This window comes from Mesoplodon bidens (assembly GCF_964165515.1).
Source record: "Mesoplodon bidens genome assembly, chromosome: 4".
Classification (NCBI taxonomy): domain Eukaryota; kingdom Metazoa; phylum Chordata; class Mammalia; order Artiodactyla; family Ziphiidae; genus Mesoplodon; species Mesoplodon bidens.
Genome location: NC_138160.1, coordinates 46,691,252 through 46,717,268, shown reverse-complemented (window position 1 = coordinate 46,717,268; position 26,017 = coordinate 46,691,252). Strand labels below are relative to the sequence as shown.

The window sequence follows — 26,017 nt, the reverse complement described above, 5'->3', positions numbered from 1 at the left end:
ACATCATTCTCAATGGTGAAAAACTGAAAGCATTTCCTCTAAGATCAGGAACAAGACAAGGTTTCCCACTCTCACTGCTATTATTCAACATAGTTTTGGAAGTCCTAGCCACGGCAATTAGAGAAGAAAAGAAATAAAAGTAATACAAATTGGAAAAGAAGAAGTAAAACTGTCACCGTTTGCAGATGACATGATAATATACATAGAGAATCCTAAAGATGCCACCAGAAAACTACTAGAGCTAATCAATCAGTTTGGTAAAGTTGCAGGATACAAAATTAATGCACAGAAATCTCTTGCATTCCTATACACTAATGATGAAAAATCTGTAAGAGAAATTAAGGAAATACTCCCATTTACCATTGCATGAAAAAGAATAAAATACCAAAGACACTGATGAAAGAAATGAAAGATGATACCAACAGATGGAGAGATATACCATGTTCTTGGATTGGAAGAATCAATATTGTGAAAATGACTCTACTACCCAAAGCAATCTACAGATTCAAAGCAATCCCTATCAAACTACCAATGGCATTTTTCACAGAACTAGGACAAAAAATCTTAAAATTTGTATGGAGATACAAAAGACCCCAAATAGCCAAAGTAGTCTTGAGGGAAAAAAAAGGAGCTGGAGGAATCAGGCTCCTGGACTTCAGACTATACTACAAAGCTACAGTAATCAAGATAGTAAGGTACTGGCACAAAAACAGAAATATAGATCAATGGAACAGGATAGAAAGCCCAGAGATAAACCCACGCACCTATGGTCAACTAATCTATGACAAAGGAGGCAAGGATATACAATGGAGAAAAGACAGTCTCTTCAATAAGTGGTGCTGGGAAAACTGGAAAGCTACATGTAAAAGAGTGAAATTAGAACACTCCCTAACACCATACACAAAAATAAACTCAAAATGGATTAGAGATCTAAATGTAAGACTGGACACTACAAAACTCTTAGAGGAAAACATAGGAAGAACATTCTTTGACATAAATCATAGCAAGATTTTTTTTGATCAACCTCCTAGAGTAATGGAAATAAAAACAAAAATGAACAAATGGGACCTAATGAAACTTCAAAGCTTTTGCAAAGCTAAGGAAACTACAAACAAGATGGAAAGCAACCCTCAGGATGGCAGAAACTATTTGCAAATGAATCAACAGTCAAAGCATTAATCTCCAAAATATATAAACAGCTCATGAAGCTCAATATTAAAAAAACAACCCAATCTAAAAATGGACAGAGACCTGAATAGACATTTCTCCAAAGAAGACATACAGATGGCCAAAAAGCACATGAAAAGCTGCTGAACATCACTAATTATTAGAGTAATGCAAATCAAAACTTCAGTGAGGTATTACCTCACACTAGTTAGAATGGGCATCATCAGAAAATCTACAAACAACAAATGCTGGAGAGGGTGTGGAGAAAAGGGAACCTTCTTGCACTATTGGTGGAAATATAAATTGATACAGCCACTATGGAGAACAGTATGGAGGTTCCTTAAAAACTAAAAATAGAATTACCATATGACCCAACAATCTCACTACTGGCCATACACCCAGAGAAAACCATAATTCAAAAAAAACACATGCACCCCAATGTTCATTGCAGCACTATTTATAATAGCCAGGTCATGGAAGCAACTTAAATGAGTATTGACAGATGAATGGATAAAGAAGATGTGGTACACATTCAGAAAGGAATACTACTCAGCCATAAAAAGGAATGAAATTGGGTCATTTATAGAGACATGGATGGATCTAGGAACTGTCATACAGAGTGAAGTAAGTTAGAAAGAGTAAAACAAATATCGTATATTAACGCATATATGTGGAACCTAGAAAAATGGTACAGATGAACTGGTTTGCAGGGCAGAAATAGAGAAACAGATGTAGAGAACAAATGTATGGACACCAAGGGGGGAAAGTGGCTGGGGACGGGGTGGTGGTGTGATCAACTGGGAGATTGGGACTGACATGTATACACTAATAGGTATAAAATGGATAACTAATAAGAACCTGCTGTATAAAAAAATAAATAAAATAAAATTGAAAAAAAAATTTGTTTAAGGTTTCAATAAGACAAGATGATTTTACTTCCAAGAATGAGGAAAAGCTAAAACACCTTTACCTTGTTTTTGTTTGTGTTATATTCACTTAATAATTTGTTTTTATTTATAAAAATTTAGATAATTTGATTTTAGAAAAGAACTGTGGCCTTTAAGATAGATTCAAAAGTGAGATTGCTTTTTATGCTGATGCTACACAAGGCAATGGAATGGTGGGTATGACTTAAAGGAATAGCCACATTTTAAACAACCTTAAAAACTTTAGAGGACGAGGGGAAGACGGTGGAAGAGTGAGACGTGGAGATCACCTTCCTCCCCACAGATACACCAGAAATACATCTACACGTGGAACAACTCCTACAGAACACCTACTGAACGCTGGCAGAAGACCTCAGACCTCCCAAAAGGCAAGAAAGTCCCCACCTACTTGGGTAGGGCAAAAGAAAAAAGAATAAACAGAGACAAAAGGATAGGGACGGGACCTGCACCAGTGGGAGGGAGCTGTGAAGGAGGAAAGGTTTCCGCACACTAGGAAGCCCCTTCGTGGGCGGAGACTGTGGGTGGCAGAGTGGGGGAGCTTCGGAGCCACGGAGGAGAGCACAGCAACAGGGGTGTGGAGGGCAAAGAGGAGAGATTCCCGCACAGAGGATCGGTGCCGACCGGCACTCACCAGCCTAAGAGGCTTGTCTGCTCACCCACCGGGACTGGCGAGGCTGGGAGCTGAGGCTCGGGCTTCGGTCGGAGCGCAGGGGGAGGACTGGGGTTGGCGGCAAGAACACAGCCTACAGGGTTAGTGCATCACGGCTAGCCGGGATGGAGTCCGGGGAAAAAGTCTGGACCTGCCAAAGAGGCAAGAGAGTTTTTCTTCCCTCTTTCTTTCCTGGTGCGCAAGGAGAGGGGATTAAGAGCACTGCTTAAAGGAGCTCCAGAGACGGGCGTGAGCCGCGGCTAAAAGCACGGACCCCAGAGACGGGCGTGGGAGGCTGGGGCTGCTGAGGCTGCCGCCCTCAAGAAACCTGTGTGCGAGGACAGGTCACTATACACACCCCCCTTCCGGGGAGCCTGTGCAGCCTGCCACTGCCAGGGTCCCAGGATCCAGGGACAACTTCCCCGGGAGAATGCACGGCACGCCTCAGGCTGGTGCAATGTCACACCGGTCTTTGCCGCTGCAGGCTCGCCCCGCATCGGTGCCCCTCCCTCCCCCCGGCCTGAGTGAGCCAGAGTCCCGAAGCAGCTGCTCCTTTAACCCTGTCCTGTCTGAGCGAAGAACAGACGCCCTATGGAGACCTACATGCAGAGGAGGGGCCAAATCCAAAGCTGAACCCCGGGAGCTGTGCGGACAAAGAAGAGAAAGGGAAATCACCCCCAGCAGCCTCAGAAGCAGCGCATTAAAGCTCCACAATCAACTTGATGTACCCTGCATCTGCGGAATATATGAATAGACAACGAGTCATCCCAAATTGAGGAGGTGGACTTTGAGAGCAAGATTTATAATGTTTTCCCCTTTTCCTCTTTTTGTGAGGGTGTATGTGTATGCTTCTGTGTGAGATTTCATCTGTATAGCTTTGCTTCCACCATTTGTCCTAGGGTTCTATCTGTCCGTTTTTTTTTACTTAATAATTATTTTTTATTTTAATAACTTTACATTTTATCTTACTTTATTTTATTTTATCTTCCTTCTTCTTTCTTTCCTTCCTTTGCTCCTTCCTTCCTTCATTCCTCCCTCCCTCCTTTCTTCCTTCCTTCCCTCACTCCCTGCTTTCTCTCTTTCTCTCTTTCTTTCTTTCTTTCTTTCTTTCTTTCTTTCTTTCTTTCTTTCTTTCTTTCTTCTTTTTCTCCCTTTTATTCTGAGCCTTGTGAAAGAAAGGCTCTCGGTGCTGCAGCCAGGGGTCAGTGCTGTGCCTCTGAGGTGGGAGAGCCAACTTCAGGACACTGGTCCACAAGAAACCTCCCAGCTCCACATAATATCAAACGGCGAAAATCTTCGAGATCTCCATCTCAACACCAGCACCCAGCTTCACTCAACGACCAGCAAGCTATAGTGCTGGACACCCTATGCCAAACAACTAGCAAGACAGGAACACAACACCACCCATTAACAGAGAGGCTGCCTAAAATCATAATAAGTCCACAGACACCCCATAACACACCACCAAACGTGGACCTTCCCAACAGAAAGACAAGATCCAGCCTCATCCACCAGAACACAGGCACTAGTCCCCTCCACCAGGAAGCCTACACAACCCACTGAACCAACTTTAGCCACTGAAGACAGACACAAAAAACAACGGGAACTACGAATCTGCAGCCTGCAAAAAGGAGACCCCAAACACAGTAAGATAAGCAAAATGAGAAGACAGAGAAACACACAGCAGATGAAGGAGCAAGATAAAAACCCACCAGACCTAACAAATGAAGAGGAAATAGGCAGTCTACCTGAAAAACAATTCAGAATAATGATAGTAAAGATGATCCAAAATCTTGGAAATAGAATAGACAAAATGCAAGAAACATTTAACAAGGACCTAGGAGAAGTAAAGATGAAAAAAGCAAAGATGAACAACACAATAATTGAAATGAAAAATACTCTAGATGGGATCAATAGCAGAATAACTGAGGCAGAAGAACGGATAAGTGACCTGGCAGATAAAATAGTGGAAATAACTACTGCAGAGCAGAAGAAAGGAAAAAGAATGAAAAGAACTGAGGACAGTCTCAGAGACCTCTGGGACAACATTAAACGCAACAACATTCGAATTATAGGGGTTCCAGAAGAAGAAGAGAAAAAGAAAGGGACTGAGAAAATATTTGAAGAGATTATAGTTGAAAACTTCCCTAATATGGGAAAGGAAATAGTTAATAAAGTCCAGGAGGCACACAGAGTCCCATACAGGATAAATCCAAGGAGAAATACACCAAGACACATATTAATCAAACTATCAAAAATTAAATACAAAGAAAACATATTAAAAGCAGCAAGGGAAAAACAACAAAAAAACCACAAGGGAATCCCCATAAAGTTAACAGCTGATCTTTCAGCAGAAACTCTGCAAACCAGAAGGGACTGGCAGGACATATTTAAAGTGATGAAGGAGAAAAATCTGCAACCAAGGTTACTCTACCCAGGAAGGATCTCATTCAGATTTGATGGAGAAATTAAAACCTTTACAGACAAGCAAAAGATGAGAGAGTTCAGCACCACCAAACCAGCTTTACAAAAAATGCTAAAGGAACTTCTCTAGGCAAGAAACACAACAGAAGGAAAAGACCTACAATAACGAACCCAAAACAATTAAGGAAATGGGAATAGGAACATACATATCAATAATTACCTTAAATGTAAATGGACTAAGTGCTCCCACCAAAAGACACAGATTGGCTGAATGGATACAAAAACAAGACCCATATATATGCTGTCTACAAGAGACCCACTTCAGACCTAGAGACACATACAGACTGAAAGTAAGGGGATGGAAAAGATATTCCATGCAAATGGAAATCAAAAGAAAGCTGGAGTAGCAATTCTCATATCAGACAAAATAGACTTTAAAATAAAGACTATTAGAAGAGACAAAGAAGGACACTACATAATGACCAAGGGATCGATCCAAGAAGATATAACAATTGTAAATATTTATGCACCCAACATAGGAGCACCTCAATACATAAAGCAAATACTAACAGCCATAAAAGGGGAAATAGACAGTAACAAATTCATAGGAGGGGACTTTAACACCCCACTTTCACCAATGGACAGATCACCCAAAATGAAAATAAATAAGGAAACACAAGCTTTAAATGATACATTAAACAAGATGGAATTAATTAATATTTAAAGGACATTACATCCAAAAATAAAAGAATACACACTTTTCTCAAGTGCTCATGGAACATTCTCCAGGATAGATCATATCCTGGGTCACAAATCAAGCCTTGGTAAATTTAAGAAAATTGAAATTGTATCAAGTATCTTTTCCGACCACAATGCTATGAGACTAGATATCAATTACAGGAAAAGAACGGTAAAAAATACAAACACATGGGCTTCCCTGGTGGTGCACTGGTTGAGAGTCCGCCTGCCGATGCAGGGGACATGGGTTCGTGCCCCGGTCCAGGGAGATCCCACATGCCACGGAGTAGCTGGGCCCATGAGCCATGGCCACTGAGCCTGTGCGTCCGGAGCCTGTGCTCCACAACGGGAGAGGCCACAACACTGAGAGGCCCGCGTATCGCAAAATAAATAAATAAATAAATAAATAATACAAACACATGGAGGCTAAACGATACACTACTTAATAATGAAGTGATCACTGAAGAAATCAAAGAGGAAATAAAAAAATACCTAGAAACAAATGACAATGGAGACACAACAACCCAAAACCTATGGGATGCAGCAAAAGCAGTTCTAAGAGGGAAGTTTATAGCAATACAATCCTACCTTAAGAAACAGGAAACATCTCGAATAAACAACCTAAACATGCACCTAAAGCAATTAGAGAAAGAAGAACAAAACCCCCCCAAAGTTAGCCGAAGGAAAGAAGTCATAAAAATCAGATCAGAAATAAATGAAAAAGAAATGAAGGAAACGATAGTAAAGATCAATAAAACTAAAAGCTGGTTCTTTGAGACGATAAACAAAATTGATAAACCATTAGCCAGACTCATCAAGGAAAAACGGGAGAAGACTCAAATCAATAAAATTAGAAATGAAAAAGGGGAAGTAACAACTGACACTTCAGAAATACAAAAGATCATGAGAGATTACTACAAGCAGTTCTATGCCAATAAAATGGACAACCTGGAAGAAATGGACAAATTCTTAGAAATGCACAACCTGCCAAGACTGAATCAGGAAGAAATAGAAAATATGAACAGACCAATCACAAGCACTGAAATTGAAGCTGTGATTAAAAATTTTCCAACAAACAAAAGCCCAGGATCAGATGGCTTCACAGGCGAATTCTATCAAACATTTAGGGAAGAGCTAACACCTATCCTTCACAAACTCTTCCAAAATATAGCAGAGGGAGGAGCACTCCCAAACTAATTCTATGAGGCCACCATCACCCTGATACCAAAACCAGACACGGATGTCACAAAGAAAGAAAACTACAGGCCAATATCACTGATGAACATAAATGCAAAAATCCTCAACAAAATACTAGCAAACAGAATCCAACAGCACATTAAAAGGATCATACACCATGATCAAGTGGGGTTTATTCCAGGAATGCAAGGATTCTTCAATATACGCAAATCAATCAATGTGATATGCCATATTAACAAATTGAAGGAGAAAAACCATATGATCATCTCAATAGATGCAGAGAAAGCTTTCGACAAAATTCAACACCAATTTATCATAAAAACCTTGCAGAAAGTAGGCATAGAGGGAACTTTCCTCAACATAATAAAGGCCATATATGACAAACCCATGGCCAACATCATCCTCTATGGTGAAAAACTCGAAGCATTTATACTAAGATCAGGAACAAAACAAGGTGGCCCACTCTCACCACTCTTATTCAACATAGTTTTGGAAGTTTTAGCCACAGCAATCAGAGAAGAAAAGGAAATAAAAGGAATCCAAATCAGAAAAGAAGAAGTAAAGCTGTCACTGTTTGCAGATGACATGATACTATACATAGAGAATCCCAAAGGTGCTACCAGAAAACTACTAGAGCTAATCAATGAATTTGGTAAAGTAGGAGGATACAAAATTAATGCACAGAAACCTCTGGCATTCCTATACACTAATGATGAAAAATCTGAAAGTGAAATCAAGAAAACACTCCCAAGAATAAAATATCTAGGAATGAACCTACCTAAAGAGACAAAAGACCTGTATGCAGAAAATTATAAGACACTGATGAAAGAAATTAAAGATGATACAAATAGATGGAGAGATATACCATGTTCTTGGATTGGAAGAATGAACATTGTGAAAATGACTCTACTAACCAAATCGATCTACAGATTCAGTGCAATCCCTATCAAACTACCACCGGCATTTTTCACAGAACTAGAACAAAAAAATTCACAATCTGTATGGAAACACAAAAGACCCTGAATAGCCAAAGCAATCTTGGGAATGAAAAATGGAGCTGGAGGAATCAGGCTCCCTGACTTCAGACTATACTACAAAGCTACAGTAATCAAGACTGTATGGTACTGGCACAAAAACAGAAAGATAGATCAATAGAGCAGAATAGAAAGCCCAGAGATATACCCATGCACATATGGTCACCTTATCTTTGATAAAGGATGCAGGAATGTACAGTGGAGAAAGGACAGCCTCTTCAATAAGTGGTGCTTGGAAAACTGGACAGGTACATGTAAAAGTATGAGGTTAGGTCACTTCCTAACACCATACACAAAAATAAGCTCAAAATGGATTAAAGACCTAAATGTAAGGCGAGAAACTATCAAACTCTTAGAGGAAAACATAGTCAGAACACTCTATGATATAAATCATGGCAAGATCCTTTTTGACCCACATCCTAGAGAAATGGAAATAAAAACAAAAATAAACAAATGGGACCTAATGAAACTGCAAAGTTTTTGCAAAGTAAAGGAAACCATAAACAGGACCAAAAGACAACCCTCAGAATGGGAGAAAATATTTGCAAATGAAGGAACTGACAAAGGATTAATCTCCAAAATTTACAAACAGCTCATGCAGCTCAATAACAAAAAAACAAACAATCCAATCCAAAAATAGGCAGAAGACCTAAATAGACATTTCTCCAAAGAAGATATACAGACTGCCAACAAACACATGAAAGAATGCTCAACATCATTAATCATTAGGGAAATGCAAATCAAAACTACAATGAGATATCATCTCACACCAGTCAGAATGGCCATCATCAAAATATCTAGAAACAATAAATGCTGGAGAGGGTGTGGAGAAAAGGGAACTTGCACTGCTGGTGGGAATGTGTATTGGTACAGCCACTATGGAGAACAGTATGGAGGTTCCTTAAAAAACTACAAATAGAACTACCATATGACCCAGCAATCCCACTCCTGGGCATATACCCTGAGAAAACCATATTTCAAAAAGACTCATGTACCAAAATGTTCATTGCAGCTCTATTTACAATAGCCAGGAGATGGAAACAACCTAAGTGTCCATCATCGGATGAATGGATAAAGAAGATGTGGCACATATATACAATGGAATATTACTCAGCCATAAAAGGAAACGAAATTGAGCTATTTGTAATGAGGTGGAAGGACCTAGAGTCTGTCATACAGAGTAAGTCAGAAAGAGAAAGACAAATACCGTATGCTAACACATATATATGGAATTTAAGAAAAAAAATGTCATGAAGAACCTAGGGGTAAAAGAGGAATAAAGACACAGATCTACTAGAGAATGGACTTGAGGATATGGAGAGGGGGAAGGTTAAGCTGTGACAAAGCGAGAGAGTGGCATGGACGTATATACACTACCAAACGTAAAATAGATAGCTAGTGGGAAGCAGCCGCATAGCACAGGGAGATCAGCTCGGTGCTTTGTGACCACCTAGAGGGGTGGGATAGGGAGGTTGGGAGGGAGGGAGACGCAAGAGGGAGGAGATGTGGGAACGTGTATGTGTATAGCTGATTCACTTTGTTGTAGAGCAGAAACTAGCACACCATTGTAAAGCAATTATAAAAAACAAACAAACAAACAAAAACTTTGTAGCATTGATTGGCATTATCATTTTGTACCAGTAGAGGGAGATCTATGTCCACTGCAATAAATTAGTAGTTTCAGTCTGTGCAACAGTGAATGAAGGGAAAGGGGAGTTGCTCTCAAACACTGTTATTATCATGTCCAGGAAATAGGTGGATGGGTATTCAGGTAGGTAGACAGGTAGACAGACAGATGAATGAATAAAAGTTTGGTCAACTATTTTGATAAATGTATAATATAAACCTTCACCAAAGATTACTGGCAGGATTTACCACAGAGTTTTATTCACTTACAAAATGCCAGTATGTCAAAATGAATGTAACATAAAAGGTATTCAACATATTTAATATTTATTTATTTATTTATTTATTTTTAAACGTTAAGGCACCTACTCTATTTTGAAGAAGAAAGTGGCATAATCAAGTGAGGGCCCCCCTAACTCGCCAGCTCATCCCCCACGGCACTCCCCCACCCAGCTTCCCCCCATGTTTTGGGAGAAAAGCTTCTTCTCTCTGCCCAGTCCTGTCATCCACTGTCACTCCTCCACACAAGGCAGGCATGGCCTTGCTTGGTACCTGCTTAAAGTCCAAGAATCAGGTCCAGATGTGGCAGCTAAGTGGCTGCGTTTGGGGAGTTGAAACTCACTCGGTCACAGCTGAAGGCACGAGCTGATACAGGGCCACTGACCACTGGTCCTGAATTAGAGAAAATGAACGGATTTGCCCAGATTTCCACAGGTGCTTCCATGTACCAACCGGTTCTACAGCTACTTCCATTAAAACGTATTCTGATCAAACAATCTTGCAGAGGAAAGCTCACCTAGCCTCAAGTCTACAACACAAAAGCAAGGAGAATAGGACAGATTTTCTGCCGCTATCATGTCCCGGACTTTCGGGTGCCTGAGGCCCCGGGGCACCGCTAGGCCATCTGTGCCAGAAACTCAATACTGCCCACGGGCCTTGAAGTGGTCAGCTGGCCGGCTGTACGCCGTCCACACTGGGTCTCCCACAAACAGCTGCATGGCCTTCGTGTAGTTCTTCTTGTCCAGTGTGAAGCGGTGGTATATCCCGGCGGGGAGAGTGACCATGTCTCCTTTCTCCATGAAGACCCGGATCCACCTGTCCTCTTTATCCCTCACATCTAAGTACCCACTGCCGTCCAGGATGTAGCGAATCTCGTCATCCAGGTATAAATGCTCCTTGTAAAACATCTTCATCTTTTCTTCATAATTTGGTAGTTTGTCTTTGCATATGGTTATTATGTCCATCCAGGAGTAGTTTCTCTCTTTTCGGATCTTTTCTAATTCTGGATCATTCTCATCTTTGTCAGCATCCAATGTCCAGTAAAGGACGCCGAGCCCATACAGCCACTCCAGGCAGACCGGGTGCACGGGCTCTGCACCGTGGGGCTGCCGCGGGTCGCCGGCGACTCGTCCATGTACCAGGACTGCACCATGGCTGGGCCGGGGGCACGGTTGCCTGACCCCGGACCTGCAAGGGCTGCCACGCCTAATATTTAAAGTTAAATCTTAAAATTAACCTTTTCTTTTATATTTATTAAGTTGCTTTTCAAAGAGTTAGACCTTAAATTTAAATATCCAATCAATTAGATACACTGTGACAAATATAAAACTAGGTTTGGTCTCTTTTCACCTTCCTTAGATGCTCAGGATATTTCAGTGGAGATGTACCATGGCCAGCCTAGCCCCTGTAGCCTCCTGGCAATGCATACATATAATGAAATGTTCTTTCCATTGTTTCACTTCCCTCAAATCATGCTGGTTAGAAGTATGTTTTTTTTTTTTTACCTGGATTTAAGGTATCATAGTTGGACTAACCATATTCCTTGGCTCATGACATAGTTATCATTGGTCTCCCAGGTATACACATCTTGTTTGAGTTTATAATCCAATACAAAAACCGATCATGGACAATAACTTATATGGACCTGCATGTTCTTTCCCTCTTACACCCCTTGCTTCATACGTGGTAATCATTGCTCTAAATGTTCTGTTTAACATTTCCACATTTTTAAAAACAGAATTTTAAATCAATACATATATATGTATAAACAAAATATGTAGATTTAGCTCTTGAATTTTATAAAAAGAGTAATCTTTAACTTGCCCTTTTAAAAACCAAACATTAAGATTTATTCATACTGATATGGAAATGTATAATTCATTGATTTTCACATAATATCCCATTATGTGTATGTACCACTATATATTTATCCATTCTCCTATCTTATGGGCATTTGGTTTGTGTGGTTCTTCTTTTTCTTTTTCTTTTTTTTGCAATTACTAAAAGTACTGCCATGACTATACTTGTATATGTCTCCTGGTACATATGTGCAAGCATTTCTCTTGCTGGGTTGTAGGATGGAAGAATGATCAATTCACTCTCTTAGAAAAACTATACATGCAAATTGTTGACCTCTTTTCCAACACTTGATGTGTTCAGGCTTCCTAGTTTTTACCTATTGAATGAGTTTAACGGGTCTTGATATATATTTCCCTAATTATTAATAACTGTGAGAAATTCATTTATTGGCTATAAGAAGTTCCTTTTTTATGAAATGCTTGTTTATATCTTTTACTTATTTTTATGTTGGGTCATTTTTCTTACCAATATATATGTAGGACCCCTATATATTTCTTTGTTAGTTATATGCATGCAAATCTGTCTACCAACTTATAGCCTTTTTACTTTATTTTTATTTATTTATTTATTTATTTAAACATCTTTATTGGAGTATAATTGCTTTACAATGGTGTGTTAGTTTCTGCTCTACAACAAAGTGAATCAGTTATACATATACATATGTTCCCATATCTCTTCCTTCTTGCATCTCCCTTCCTCCCTCCCTCCCTATCCCACCCCTCTAGGTGGTCACAAAGCACCGAGCTGATCTCCCTGTGCTATGCGGCTGCTTCCCACTAGCTATCTATTTTACGTTTGGTAGTGTATATATGTCCATGCCACTCTCTCGCTTTGTCACAGTTTACCCTTCCCCCTCCCCATACCCTCAAGTCCATTCTCTAGTAGATCTGTGTCTTTATTCCTGTCTTACGCCTAGGTTCTTCATGACATTTTTTTTCTTAAATTCCATATATATGTGTTGGCATATGGTATTTGTTTTTCTCTTTCTGACTTACTTCACTCTGTATGACAGACTCTAGGTCCATCCACCTCATTACAAATAGCTCAATTTCGTTTCTTTTTATGGCGGAGTAATATTCCATTGTATATATGTGCCACATCTTCTTTATCCATTCATCCGATGATGGACACTTAGGTTGTTTCCATCTCCTGGCTATTGCAAATAGAGCTGCAATGAACATTTTGGTACATGAGTCTTTTTGAAATATGGTTTTCTCAGGGTATATGCCCAGGAGTGGGATTGCTGGGTCATATGGTAGTTCTATTTGTAGTTTTTTAAGGAACCTCCATACTGTTCTCCATAGTGGCTGTACCAATTCACATTCCCACCAGCAGTGCAAGTTCCCTTTTCTCCACACCCTCTCCAGCATTTATTGTTTCTAGATATTTTGATGATGGCCATTCTGACTGGTGTGAGATGATATCTCATTGTAGTTTTGATTTGCATTTCCCTAATGATTAATGATGTTGAGCATTCTTTCATGTGTTTGTTGGCAGTCTGTATATCTTCTTTGGAGAAATGTCTATTTAGGTCTTCTGCCCATTTTTGGATTGGGTTGTTTGTTTTTTTGTTATTGAGCTGCATGAGCTGTTTGTAAATTTTGGAGATTAATCCTTTGTCAGTTCCTTCATTTGCAAATATTTTCTCCCATTCTGAGGGTTGTCTTTTGGTCCTGTTTATGGTTTCCTTTGCTTTGCAAAAACTTTGCAGTTTCATTAGGTCCCATTTGTTTATTTTTGTTTTTATTTCCATTTCTCTAGGATGTGGATCAAAAAGGATCTTGCTGTGATTTATGTCATAGAGTGTTCTGCCTATGTTTTCCTCTAAGAGTTTTATAGTTTCTGGCCTTACATTTAGGTCTTTAATCCATTTTGAGCTTATTTTTGTGTATGGTGTTAGAGAGTGATCTAATCTCATACTTTTACATGTCCCTGTCCAGTTTTCCCAGCACCACTTATTGAAGAGGCTGTCCAGTCTTTTTACTTTAAAGTATCTTTTTTTTTTTGGGCTGCACCACACGTAATGGGGGATCATAGTTCCCCTACCGAGGATTGAACCTGTGCCCCTGCAGAGGAAGTGTGGAGCCCTAACCACTGGACTGCCATGGGATTTCCCAACTTTATGGTGTCTTTTGATGAATCAAGTTTCTTAATTTTAATTTAGCCAAATTTATCAATCTATTGTTATATGGTTAATGGATTTTGCATGTTGAAAATCTTTGCCTTTATTGAACAGGCTATCCTTTCCCCATAATATATTTTTGGACATATATAAAGGATAGTCTCTTCAATAAATGGTGCTGGGAAAACTGGACAGCCACATGCAAAAGAATGAAACTGGACCATTACCTTAATGCCATACACAAAAATCAACACAAAATAGATTCAAGATCTGAAACCATAAAACTCCCAGAAGAAAACATGGGGATAAACTCCTTGACATTAGTCTTGGGTATGATATTTTGGATTTGATGACAAAATCAAAGGTAATAAAAGCAAAAATAAACAAGTGGAACTACATCAAACAAAGAAAGCTTCTGCACAGCAAAGGAAATCATCAACAAAATGAAAAGGCAACCTATATAATGATAGAAAATGTTTTCAAATCATATATCTAATAAGGGGTTAATATGCAAAATAAATAAATAACTCATACAACTCAACTGTAAAGAGATAAGCAATCCTATTAACAATGGGTAGAAGACATATGATCCAGCAATCCAATTCCCGGGCATATATCCAGAGAAAACTCTAATTTGAAAAGATACATGCACCCCAGTATTCACAGCAGCATTATTTACAATAGCCAAGACATGGAAACAACCAAAATGTCCATCGACAGATGATGGATAAAGAAGATGTGGTATGTATATATGATGGAATCCTACTCAGCCATAAAAAAGAATGAAATAATTCCATTTGCAGTAACATGGATGGACCCAGAGATTATCATACTAAGTGAAGTAAGTCAGAAAAAGACAAATATCATATGACATCACTTATATGTGGAATCCAAAATATGATACAAATGAACTTATGTACAAAACAGAAACACACTCACAGACATAGGAAACAAATTTATGGTTACCAAAGGGGAAAGGGCGGGGAGGAATAAATTACGAGTTTGGGATTAGTAGATACAAACTACTATTGAGATATATAAAATAGGTAAACAACAAGGTTCCACCGTATAGCACAGGGAATTATATATATTCAATATCCTCTAATAAACCATAATGGAAAATAATATGAAAAAGAATATATTATATATATGTATATATATAAGTGAATCACTTTGCTGTACACCAGAAACTAACACAACATTGTAAATCAACTATGCTTCAATAAAAAAAAAAAAAGGGCAGAACACTTGAATAGATATTTTCCAAAGAAGACATACAACTGGCCAACTGGTAAATGAAAGGATGCCCAACAGCAGTAATCATCAAGGAAAGGCAAATCCAAACTACAATGAGATATGATCTCACACCTGTCTAGAATGGCTATTACTAAAGAGACATGAAATAACAAGCATTGGTGAGGATGTGGAGAAAAGAGAACCCTTATGCACTGTCGGTGGGAATATAAATTAGTGCAACCACTATGGAAAACAGAATGGAGATTCCTCAAAAAATTAAAAATAGAATTACCATATGATCCAGCAATCCCACTGCTGGGTATATAATCAAAGGAAAGGAAATCATAATCTTGAAGAGATATCGCTATTCCCATGTTCACTGCAGCATTATTAATGACAGCCAAGGTATGGAAACAAAGTGTCCATCAACAGATGAATGGATAAAGAAAACATTTGATACACACACACACATAATGGAATATGATTTAGCCATAAAACAGAAGGAAGTCCTGCCATTTGCAATAACATGGATGGACCCTGAGGTATTTATGTTAAGTGAAATAAGAGAGAAAGACAATCTATGTTCTCATTTATATGTGAAATCTAAAAAAAACTGAACTTATAGATACAGAGAACAGATTCGTGGTTAATAGAAGTCAGGGAAGGTAGGCAAAATGGGTAAAGGGGGTCAAAAGGTACAGACTTCCTATTATAAGATAAGTAAGTCCCTGGGATGTAATGTAAAGCATGGTGACTCTAGCTAACGATACTGTATTGTATATTGAATGTTATTGAGAGAGTAGATCTTAAAATTTATTATCACACAAGGAAAAAATATTATAACTATATGTGGTGATATAAACTGTGTTAGCCATTTCACTGTATATATATATATATATATATATATATATATATACACACACACACACATATATATATACACATACATATATCAAATCACAATGCTGTATACCTAAAACTAATGCAGTATTATACATCAACTAGATCTCAATAAAAATAATCTTTCCCTACACTATGCTCTGAAAGTTGGTTACTTATATTTCCTACTGATATTTTGTTTTGTTCTTACTCTTTAAGTCCTTACTCCATCTGAAGTAGATTTTTTGTACATGGTGTGTGTTATGGGCTAAAAATTGTTTCCCTTCAAAATTCATATAATGAAGCTCTAGTCCCCAGTACTTCAGAATATGACTGTATTTAGAGATAGGGCCTTAAAAAAGTGATTAAGGTTAAATGAGGTCATTTGGGTGGGCCCTAATCCGATCTAACTGCTGTACTTATAACAGGAAATTTGGACATACAAGGGGACACCAGGGATGCTCTCTCACAGAGGAATGATCACGTGAGGACACGATGAGAAGGCAGCCATCTGCAGTCAAAGAGAGAGGCCTCAGGAGGAACCAAGCCTGCCCACACCTTGATCCTGGACTTGTAGCCTCCAGAACTGTGAGAAAGTAAATTTCTGTTGTTTAAGCCACCCAGTCTGTGGTATTCTGTTAGGGTAGCCCTAGAAAACTAATACAGTGTAAGATATGGATTTCATTTTTTTTAATATGGAAAAATCAATTTTCTATTTCCATTTACTGAATAGTTTCCTCTCCTCAATGATCTATCATGTTTCCTCTGCCATATACCAAAATTCCATATATAAGTGGATCTATTTCTAGGCTCTTTATTCCATTGGTCAGTCTATCCCTGTGAGAGCACCAATTTTTCTTAATTGCTCTAGCTTAATTATAAGTTGTGATAACTGGTAAAGAAAGACCTTCCCCCTTCTAATTCTTCTTTAAGTTAGTTTGCTATTTTTTTGTTTTGTTTTGTTTTTGCGGTAAGCGGGCCTCTCACTGTTGTGGCCTCTCCCGTTGCGTAGCACAGGCTCCGGACGCGCAGGCTCAGCGGCCATCGCTCACGGGCCCAGCCGCTCCGCGGCATGTGGGATCCTCCCGGACCGGTGCACGAACCCATGTCCCCTGAATCGGCAGGCGGACTCTCAACCACTGCGCCACCAGGGAAGCCCTAGTTTGCTATTTTTGATCACTTACACTTTCAAAGTTTGCAATCAGCTTGTCAAGTTTCACTAAAAGTCATATTGGGATTCCACTTGTAATTACATTAAATCTACAGAACTACAGAGAAATATTTTGTAATTAAAGATTTATCTCTATTGGAAAGTACATTTATTTTCTTTTTTGTTCTACTAACAACAATTTTAGTTCTGTCCACATGATGGCACCACAAACCAAAAAATCAGATTTTCACAGTTGGACAGAAGGCCCCATAACACATATACATGTTAATATTTTATTAAATGCTCAAATGTTTTGGAGGATAGACCTGAATTTTACATGGCATGTTCAACAGTCCATCAAATGCTTAAGTACATTTGGTAAAGAGATATACTATAGTATATGACAATCAAAGAATGGAAATAATAATGGAAATATCATGACTATTCTTCATAGTCCTTTTATCATAGAAAGTCATAAACAGATATAGATTAAAAAGTTCATTATCAACCGAGAAAATAAAGACAAGGTGTAAAATTAGCTCTGGAAATTTAGGTAGTATTTTCTAAACCAGCAAGCCTACTACAGGCTAGTAAATAAGTTTGCATAAATCTGGGGAGCAAAGGTCACCCCTAGGTTTATCTTTAAAAAGGAGGATTGTGTAATTCTTCATATCCACAACCAGGCCGGCCCCTTATTCCAGCTCTGATAATCATGGGGTAAATTCTACTTTCACTTTATGAGAAACATGCCTTGGCTTGCCCTGAACTGCTTACAGAATCAAAAAGGAAGAGTCACAGAAGACTTTCCCTTTCTACCCTGTAATGCCAATGAAACTCCTTTCTACATTATGTGGGAAATACTTGAGACAGAATCTTCGAAACCATGCACATTTAATTAACTGATACTATGCATACCCTGATGGTATCTGTACTGGAGCCAACCCTTTTCTAGGTAACTTCCAGGGGGTTATTAATCTGGTATTCTATATAGCACTGGAAATTAGTATCAAAAAACTGTTTAACACCTCTTAACTTGGATTTAAAAATCTGTCGATTGCTAATTAACATAACTTGGATGTTCTACTAAATATATATAGAGAGAATAGTTAACTTAAATTCGTTAAACCCCAGATTCCTCATCTGTAAAATGGGAATAACAATATTTCCTACTTAGAATGGATGTAGAATTAAATAAGGCTTTTCAAAATACTAAGCATGGTACCCTGCACAGAAATGCACTACTGTCATTAGAACAAGAAACAATGGTGGTCCCAGGTTAGCAAGTCTGAATCGTAAAATCTGGAAATAGGAAACTAAGCGATGTTTTAGCTCACTTGGCTATGCTCCTCCCTCATGCTACCAATCCCCTCCACTTGGAAGGCCTAGGATTGACTCTCCCAGCACCAGAGCAGCCACGTGGCTTAATGAGCCATTTAAATGACGCATTCCGTATAACCCCTTCGGAATAAGAAGTGATAGATGATTTAAACTGTAAAACCATAGTTAGCACCAGGAGCACTTTTAAACCACTTACTGTCAAAGAAAGCCCATATAGTCATTAACCGCTGCCCACTCGGACTAACTGCGCTTCTGGAACAGTCCACGAGATGGCGCCTTTGCTCCCAGTCTTCGGTCATCCTGAACGCGAAGCCTTCCCAAGGCGCTGGCCTCCCCCTCCAAGGTTAAGGGCCTGACCTCCGACAAAGGCTTGCTCTAAGGTGATGGGCAGAGGCCACACGGGCCTAAGTAGGGCTTGGCCATGGTCAGCCGGCCGGCCCCAGCCGAAGTCCGCTTCATTCAGAAGCGGCGGGGAGCTCGGAACACCCTGTTCCGCGGACCCTTGTCTTTCATGGGCACGGCCTCCCCTCAGGGTCCCTCTAGACAGGAGCTAACGGGGTAAAACTGCGGGGGCGGCGGCAGCCCAGAAGGTCTCCAGGTGGCCACCGGGAAGCCTCACGTGCCTGTGCAGTGGCTCCGGCCACACTCACACCTTGACACCGGAGGCGTCAGGTTGTAGGGCGGTGAGGAAGGGCTGTGCAGGGGAGGGAACCTGCGAGGACCGCAGCACCCGGCGGGGCTCTGATCACTGCACCGCCCGCCGCGGGGCGGGTGGGGGCGGAGCCAGGCGTCGGCCCTCGGGTTTCTACTTCAAACCCAGAAGCTCGGAACATTCCAAGAATGGGATGGCGGTCACGGGGACGGCCGTACGTCTGTGTCCGCCTCCCCGTCGGGGTAAGCGCTCCCCGCGGCCGGCACGCGGCTCGCAAGCTGGAAGCCGCTGGCCCGTCACAATCTCCCGCTCGGCCCCGGGCGCTCTTGAGGCCGGTGGGCGGAGCGTCACCCGTGACGTCGCATCCCGTTTCGATTGTCCGCCCCCTTCTCCGCCCGGTATATAAGACTTCTCTGGGCGTTTGCACTCGCACAAGTGAAAGAAGGCGTCGGGCGTGGGTGGTCGGTGGCTGCAGCGGGGGCTCGAGGGTAGAGGCCGGCTCGGTCGCGTGTCCGCGCCTCGGAGGTGGCAGCGGGCAGTGCAGGGTGGCGAGGGGACCATGGAGCTCTTGCGGACTATCACCTACCAGCCGGCCGCCGGCACCAAGATGTGCGAGCAGGCGCTGGGCAAGGCTTGCGGCGGGGACTCGAAGAAGAAGCGGCCGCAGCCGCCCCCTGAGGAGCCGCAGCCGCCGCAGCCCCAGGTGCAGGTGCAGCCGGCCGCCCCGCACCACCATCACCACCACTCGCACTCAGGGGCCGAGATCTCGAGGATTATCGTCGACCCCACCACGGGGAAGCGCTACTGCCGAGGCAAAGTGCTGGGAAAGGTGATGAGCGGCGGGCGCCCTGTTGCCAGGCGGGAGGGAGGTTTGCCCGGGCATTCCCCGGGCCTGGCCGGACGCCGAGTCCCCGCTCCCACCGCTTCTCGGCGTCTCGGGAGTCCGATCCCGGCGCGACGTGGGCTGCTCACCTGCCCTCCTCTTGGTTTTGTGCGCTGGCAGCGCCGGGATCGACTGCACATCCTTAGCCGCGGCTCAGTCTGCGTCCCGCCGCCCAAAGACATTGATTTTGAGGCCAGAAGCGAGGGTTTTCTATACCAGACCTAACTCTCTCGAGCTGCCCCCCAGAGGATTTTCTTGACAAGTCTCTTCAGACCCTATTTCTCATCTCCCCAGCCCCAAGCCCCCCTCCGGAAAGCTCCTCTCTGTAAAGGGAGAAGGGGCACTGTTCTAACTTACTGTTTTCAGGAATGCTTTTCCTCGTGAAAGAGCTTTAAAAAAGTAGACCGCATCCCTCTGTCCGCCCTTCCTCTCCCATATTTTTGCTTTTCTTTCTCATTTACTTATATATATATAAAACAAAAATGTGCCGTCCATGTCCCTGCCATACTCAATTCCGTCTCGGCTTTGTTTCCTTTCAGGGTGGCTTTGCAAAATGTTACGAGATGACAGATTTGACAAACAACAAAGTCTACGCTGCAAAAATTATTCCTCACAGCAGAGTAGCCAAACCTCATCAAAGGGAAAAGGTGTGTATGACTGTTGAGTAAAGTATTTTCTTTGTGTGCAAGATGGCCCTTCCCTGTTAGGAAAATGTCTTCTGCATGTGTAAGACTGGCTTTTCAGAGGTGAGGGAGGCTAATAAGACGGATCTTGCTTTTTTGTTTTAGATTGACAAAGAAATAGAGCTTCACAGAATTCTCCATCACAAGCATGTAGTGCAGTTTTACCACTACTTTGAGGACAAAGAAAACATTTACATTCTTTTGGAATATTGCAGTAGAAGGGTAAGTGTTCACTCCTATTTGAATGCATTTACTTCCCGCAAACTGACGCGGCATTCACACGGAACTTTATCTGGGAATTTCGTTATGGAGGTCATTATTACACTGCAGCATTAACTTTCATCACTCATCCTGCACAAGGAAACCCCTGAGTTTGGTAACTTTGTTTGACAGATTCTCTTTTTTCCTTCTCCTCTTCCCAGTCCATGGCTCATATCTTGAAAGCAAGGAAGGTGTTGACAGAGCCGGAAGTCCGATACTACCTCAGGCAGATTGTGTCTGGACTGAAGTACCTTCATGAACAAGAAATCTTGCACAGAGATCTCAAACTAGGTAAGCCTTTCACTCCAAATGCTGACTTTTGTGTCAGAGAGGTGTGCCGCCTCTTTCCCTTTTTTTTTTTTTTTTACATATTAATGTTCTTAGTTGGAATCTCACTAGTGCAATCTTGCTTATGAATGATGGCTTTCACTTGAAGCAACTGGCTGTCTGCCTCTTGAGTGGATGTGTGTGTACTTGGTTAGAACAGCTTTTCAAGGGAATTCAGATCTTTTTTTTTTTTTTAATCATCTAGGAAACTTTTTTATTAATGAAGCCATGGAACTAAAAGTTGGGGACTTTGGTTTGGCAGCCAGGCTGGAGCCCTTGGAACACAGAAGGAGGTAAGAGTCAGAAGGATACATCCTGCTAGGGTTTTGTGGAGCTCAAATATGACCTTTTTATTTTCCGGTTAATGTTTCAAAGACCAGTTGATACTAAAATCTACAAACCGCTGCAGTGTTAATTGAAGGAAACACTTATCCAGTGCCACTATGGACCAGGCAGAGTACCTTAGGCCTATAAGTTGATTATGAAACAAATCTGTCTTATATTTACCTGAAATATATAAATATGTCCTGCTGTACCTGGTCTCAGTTGGCTTAAAACACTTTGTCAGGTGGCTGAAAAAATTGTACACACATTAAAAAAAAAATTACCAAGTCACTTGGTCAAATGTCAGTTGTTTTACATGCCAGAAATCGAAAGTCAAATGTTTCCAAATAGAAATTCAACATGGTGCTTTTAAGGTTTTATCCGGAGAACTAAGTTTAAACAGTAGTATAGTTCCTAATGAGATCTTCATATTTTGTTTTCCTAGAACGATATGTGGTACCCCAAATTATCTTTCTCCTGAAGTCCTCAACAAACAAGGACACGGCTGTGAATCAGACATTTGGGCCTTAGGCTGTGTAATGTAAGTAAATGCACCAAAATAGTCAAAAAGCAAATTTGGATGTAGATTTTTAACACTCGAAAAGAGTTGCTTTTTGAGCATTCCTAAAGAAGTGTTTCCTTGCATATAGGTATACAATGTTATTAGGAAGACCCCCATTTGAAACTACAAACCTGAAAGAAACTTACAGGTGCATAAGAGAAGCAAGGTATACAATGCCCTCTTCATTGCTGGCTCCTGCTAAGCACTTAATAGCCAGCATGTTGTCCAAAAATCCAGAAGATCGTCCCAGTTTGGATGACATCATTCGACATGATTTTTTTTTGCAGGTTGGTGCTTTTTTTTGGACATCTTTTTATTACATGCTCTTGATCCTAATTTCCCATCAGGTTACTGAAGATCTTGTTTTTTACTTCATAGGGCTTCACTCCAGACAGACTCTCTTCTAGCTGTTGTCATACAGTTCCAGATTTCCACTTGTCAAGCCCAGCTAAGAATTTCTTTAAGAAAGCAGCTGCTGCTCTTTTTGGTGGCAAAAAAGACAAAGCAAGATATATTGACACACATAGTAAGTTATAAGATTTCTTTTGTTCTTCTGTGTCCAATATTATATATAAAGTTGATAAGTTAGTTAAAAGAGGCTTTTATATTAACATAATTTGGCCTCTATGTTTGTATACTATTTGACTTTTTGTAGCATAAAAAATCCATACTGCAAATTGTGGTTGATAGCTTTTTGTTTCCTATGCATTAAAGTGTGCTTCTTGCATAATTGCAGCTGATGGCAAAGATAAAAGTAAAAGCTAATGGTTTTGTCTTGGATGCTCTTAAGTTGGTTATTAATGCAAAAGGAGGAAATATGGCTGGCTCTGTTTCTACCTTGTTTGGATAGAATAATGCTCATAATTCTTTTCCTTGATTTACAGATAAAGTGGCTAAAGAAGATGAAGAAATTTACAAGCTTAGGCATGATTTGAAAAAGACTTCGATAACTCAGCAGCCCAGCAAACACAGGACAGATGAGGTATGCTAAAGAAGACTAAAATAGTTATAAACACTTTATATCATTTTCATTCTTTGTTAATTATCGCTTGGATCACATATTTACTTAAAGTTTTCTTCCCAACCCTTTAAAAGGGAAGATTTTTATCTCTTAGTTTAACAATGCGTGCGATTGAGTGACCAAAATATCTTCTACCTGGCTTGTGTCCATTGCTTTTTGATAAGCTTTCCTACTAATTGCCACAATCTCATCTTAAACTAGAATTCTCAACCCCCAATGAATTTTAGATGCTTGACTATTGCCTGGCTCTTCTCTCTTCTAGGAACTGCAGCCACCTACCACTACAGTTGCCAGATCTGGAACACCCGCGGTGGAAAACAAGCAGCAGATTGGAGATGCTATTCGGATGATAGTCAGAGGAACTCTTGGCAGCTGCAGCAGTAGCAGTGAATGTGAGTTGCTGTCAACTGCATTTTAAATAATGATGCTCTGAATGCCAGTGTTCGATACTAAGTAACTGAAGTCGGTTCGGTTTTAGGCCTGATTTAACATAGAAGAAGCACGATTAGAGGATTGGAACAATGTTGAGCCCTCCATCCTTAGATTTAGTGAAGGGAGACTTAGCGCCTACCATAGCCTGAGGTTTTGTTGTTCATTATTTTCTAAATCTCTCTGACTTTCCAGGCCTCGAGGACAGCACCATGGGAAGTGTCGCAGACACAGTGGCAAGAGTCCTTCGAGGATGTCTAGAAAACATGCCCGAAGCTGACTGCATCCCCAAAGAGCAGCTGAGCACTTCCTTTCAGTGGGTCACCAAATGGGTCGACTACTCTAATAAATATGGCTTTGGGTACCAGCTCTCAGACCACACTGTAGGCGTCCTCTTCAACAACGGTGCTCACATGAGCCTCCTTCCAGATAAAAAGTAAGCGTGTTCAATTAAGGAAGCCCTGTCAGTTCTTTAGTTTGGCCCTAAGGAAATCTGAAAATAGTGACTAACTGCTTCCGTTTTTCGTTCTTTTCTCCGTACCGTTCCTGTTCTTTAGAACAGTTCACTATTATGCAGAGCTTGGCCAATGCTCCGTTTTCCCAGCAACAGATGCCCCTGAACAATTCATTAGTCAAGTGACGGTGCTGAAATACTTCTCTCATTACATGGAGGAAAACCTCATGGATGTAAGTACTGTGGCTTTCAAGCAGTGATGTTTGCAGTGTAGTCCACAGAGCAGCAGCATCTGTGTAACCTCAACACTTTAAGGCATGCAGCCTCTTATGTCCCACCCTCAATCTACTGGATCAGAATCTCTGGGTGGTGGGACCAGGAATCTCCAGGCCATTCTGGCACTTGCTTAAGTTTGATAGGCATTTGCTTAGAAGAACTGAGTGCACACACGGCAAAGTTTTTGTAGGCACTAAGTCTCCCAATCTCTCCCAGGGTGGAGATCTGCCTAGTGTTACTGATGTTCGAAGACCTCGTCTCTACCTCCTTCAGTGGCTAAAATCTGATAAGGCCTTAATGATGCTCTTCAATGATGGCACCTTTCAGGTAAATGAGCCCTTGAGGAAAGCACATGTTTAGGTCCTAAAAAAATGATTTTTACCTAGCCAATTGAATCATTGACACAACTCTTCACACCTTGAATATTTAGAGAGATCTAATATCTATGTCTACTTTTTAAAGGTGAATTTCTACCATGATCATACAAAAATAATCATCTGTAGCCAAAATGAAGAATACCTTCTCACCTACATCAATGAGGACAGGATATCTACAACGTTTAGACTGACAACTCTGCTGATGTCTGGCTGTTCATTAGAATTAAAAAATCGAATGGAATATGCTCTGAACATGCTCTTACAGAGGTGTAACTAAGAGACTTTTTGAATGGATCCTATGGGACTCCTCTTTTCCACTGTGAGATCTACAGGGAAGCCAGTAGAATGATCTACAGCACGTTGAAGAAGGTGGACAGGTGGTGGTACGAAAACAATTCCTCCGTGGCCTGCTGGACCTGGTGGAACCAGACCAGGCTGAGGCACACAGTTCTGGACCTTGGACAAGCTGAGAGTGACCCCGAATGCAGTTTTCCTTGACGTACCTGTTTCAAAAGGTTTTTCAGACAATTTTGCAGAAAGGTGCATTGACTTAACTTCTCTCTGTGGAGAGCACTTCAGACAGAGGACTTGGAACTGTGAATATACTTCCTGAAGGGGAGGGAGAAGGGAGGACGCTCCCATGTTGTTTAAAGGCTGTAATTGGAGCAGCTTTTGGCTGCTTAACTGTGAACTATGGCCATATATAATTTTTTTTTCTTGAAGACACTTGTGGCTGGAAAAGTGCATTCCTTGTTAATAAACTTTTTATTTATTACAGCCCAAAGAGCAGTATTTATTATCAGTTTTTTTTTTATGTTGACCATTTTAAACTGTTGGCAATAAAGAGTATGAAAAAGCAGAAACAGTGATCTCCTGTCTTTGGTGTGGCACCAGCACTGCATCACAGCATTCTCTGATCATGGATTCTTGGCCCTCTTTGGCAGGACATGGAGTGTAGAAGCAGGCTAGAAAGTTAGAGTTTTAACTTTGCTAATAATAATTTCTAGGAAGTCAGTCTTTAATACCTGAAGTGAAGTCATAGGCTCTCTGGTAGATCTAGCTTGAGAAGAGACGAGTATAACAAAAATACCACTCTTTTCACAACCAGAATATAGACCTCCT

At 40.8% G+C, this 26,017-nt stretch overlaps 1 protein-coding gene and 1 pseudogene across 2 annotated transcripts; one reads left to right on the top strand and one right to left on the bottom strand.

Moving 5' to 3' along the window:
- Positions 1–10,677: 10,677 nt before the first annotated feature.
- Positions 10,678–11,214, bottom strand: LOC308615993 (acireductone dioxygenase-like; annotated as a pseudogene). The gene has a single exon. The product of its transcript is annotated as an acireductone dioxygenase-like (transcript).
- Positions 11,215–19,742: 8,528 nt separating this feature from the next.
- On the top strand, positions 19,743–25,758 carry PLK2 (polo like kinase 2). Its single transcript, XM_081233011.1, has 14 exons — positions 19,743–20,127; positions 20,721–20,828; positions 20,970–21,086; positions 21,287–21,416; positions 21,658–21,745; positions 22,222–22,317; positions 22,427–22,625; positions 22,717–22,864; positions 23,223–23,320; positions 23,622–23,751; positions 23,984–24,224; positions 24,346–24,475; positions 24,735–24,845; positions 24,981–25,758. The coding sequence occupies exons 1-14, from the start codon at positions 19,858–19,860 to the stop codon at positions 25,170–25,172; spliced, it is 2,058 nt and encodes a 685-aa protein (XP_081089137.1). The 5' UTR covers positions 19,743–19,857; the 3' UTR covers positions 25,173–25,758.
- The last annotated feature ends 259 nt before the right edge of the window (positions 25,759–26,017 follow it).

Coding starts and splice junctions, on each gene's coding strand:
- PLK2 (XM_081233011.1), top strand. CDS start 19,858: ATGGAGCTCTTGCGGACTATCACCTACCAGCCGGCCGCCGGCACCAAG. Junction 24,225..24,345: donor AGCCTCCTTCCAGATAAAAA/GTAAGCGTGTTC, acceptor CCTGTTCTTTAG/AACAGTTCACTATTATGCAG. Junction 24,846..24,980: donor TCAATGATGGCACCTTTCAG/GTAAATGAGCCC, acceptor TACTTTTTAAAG/GTGAATTTCTACCATGATCA.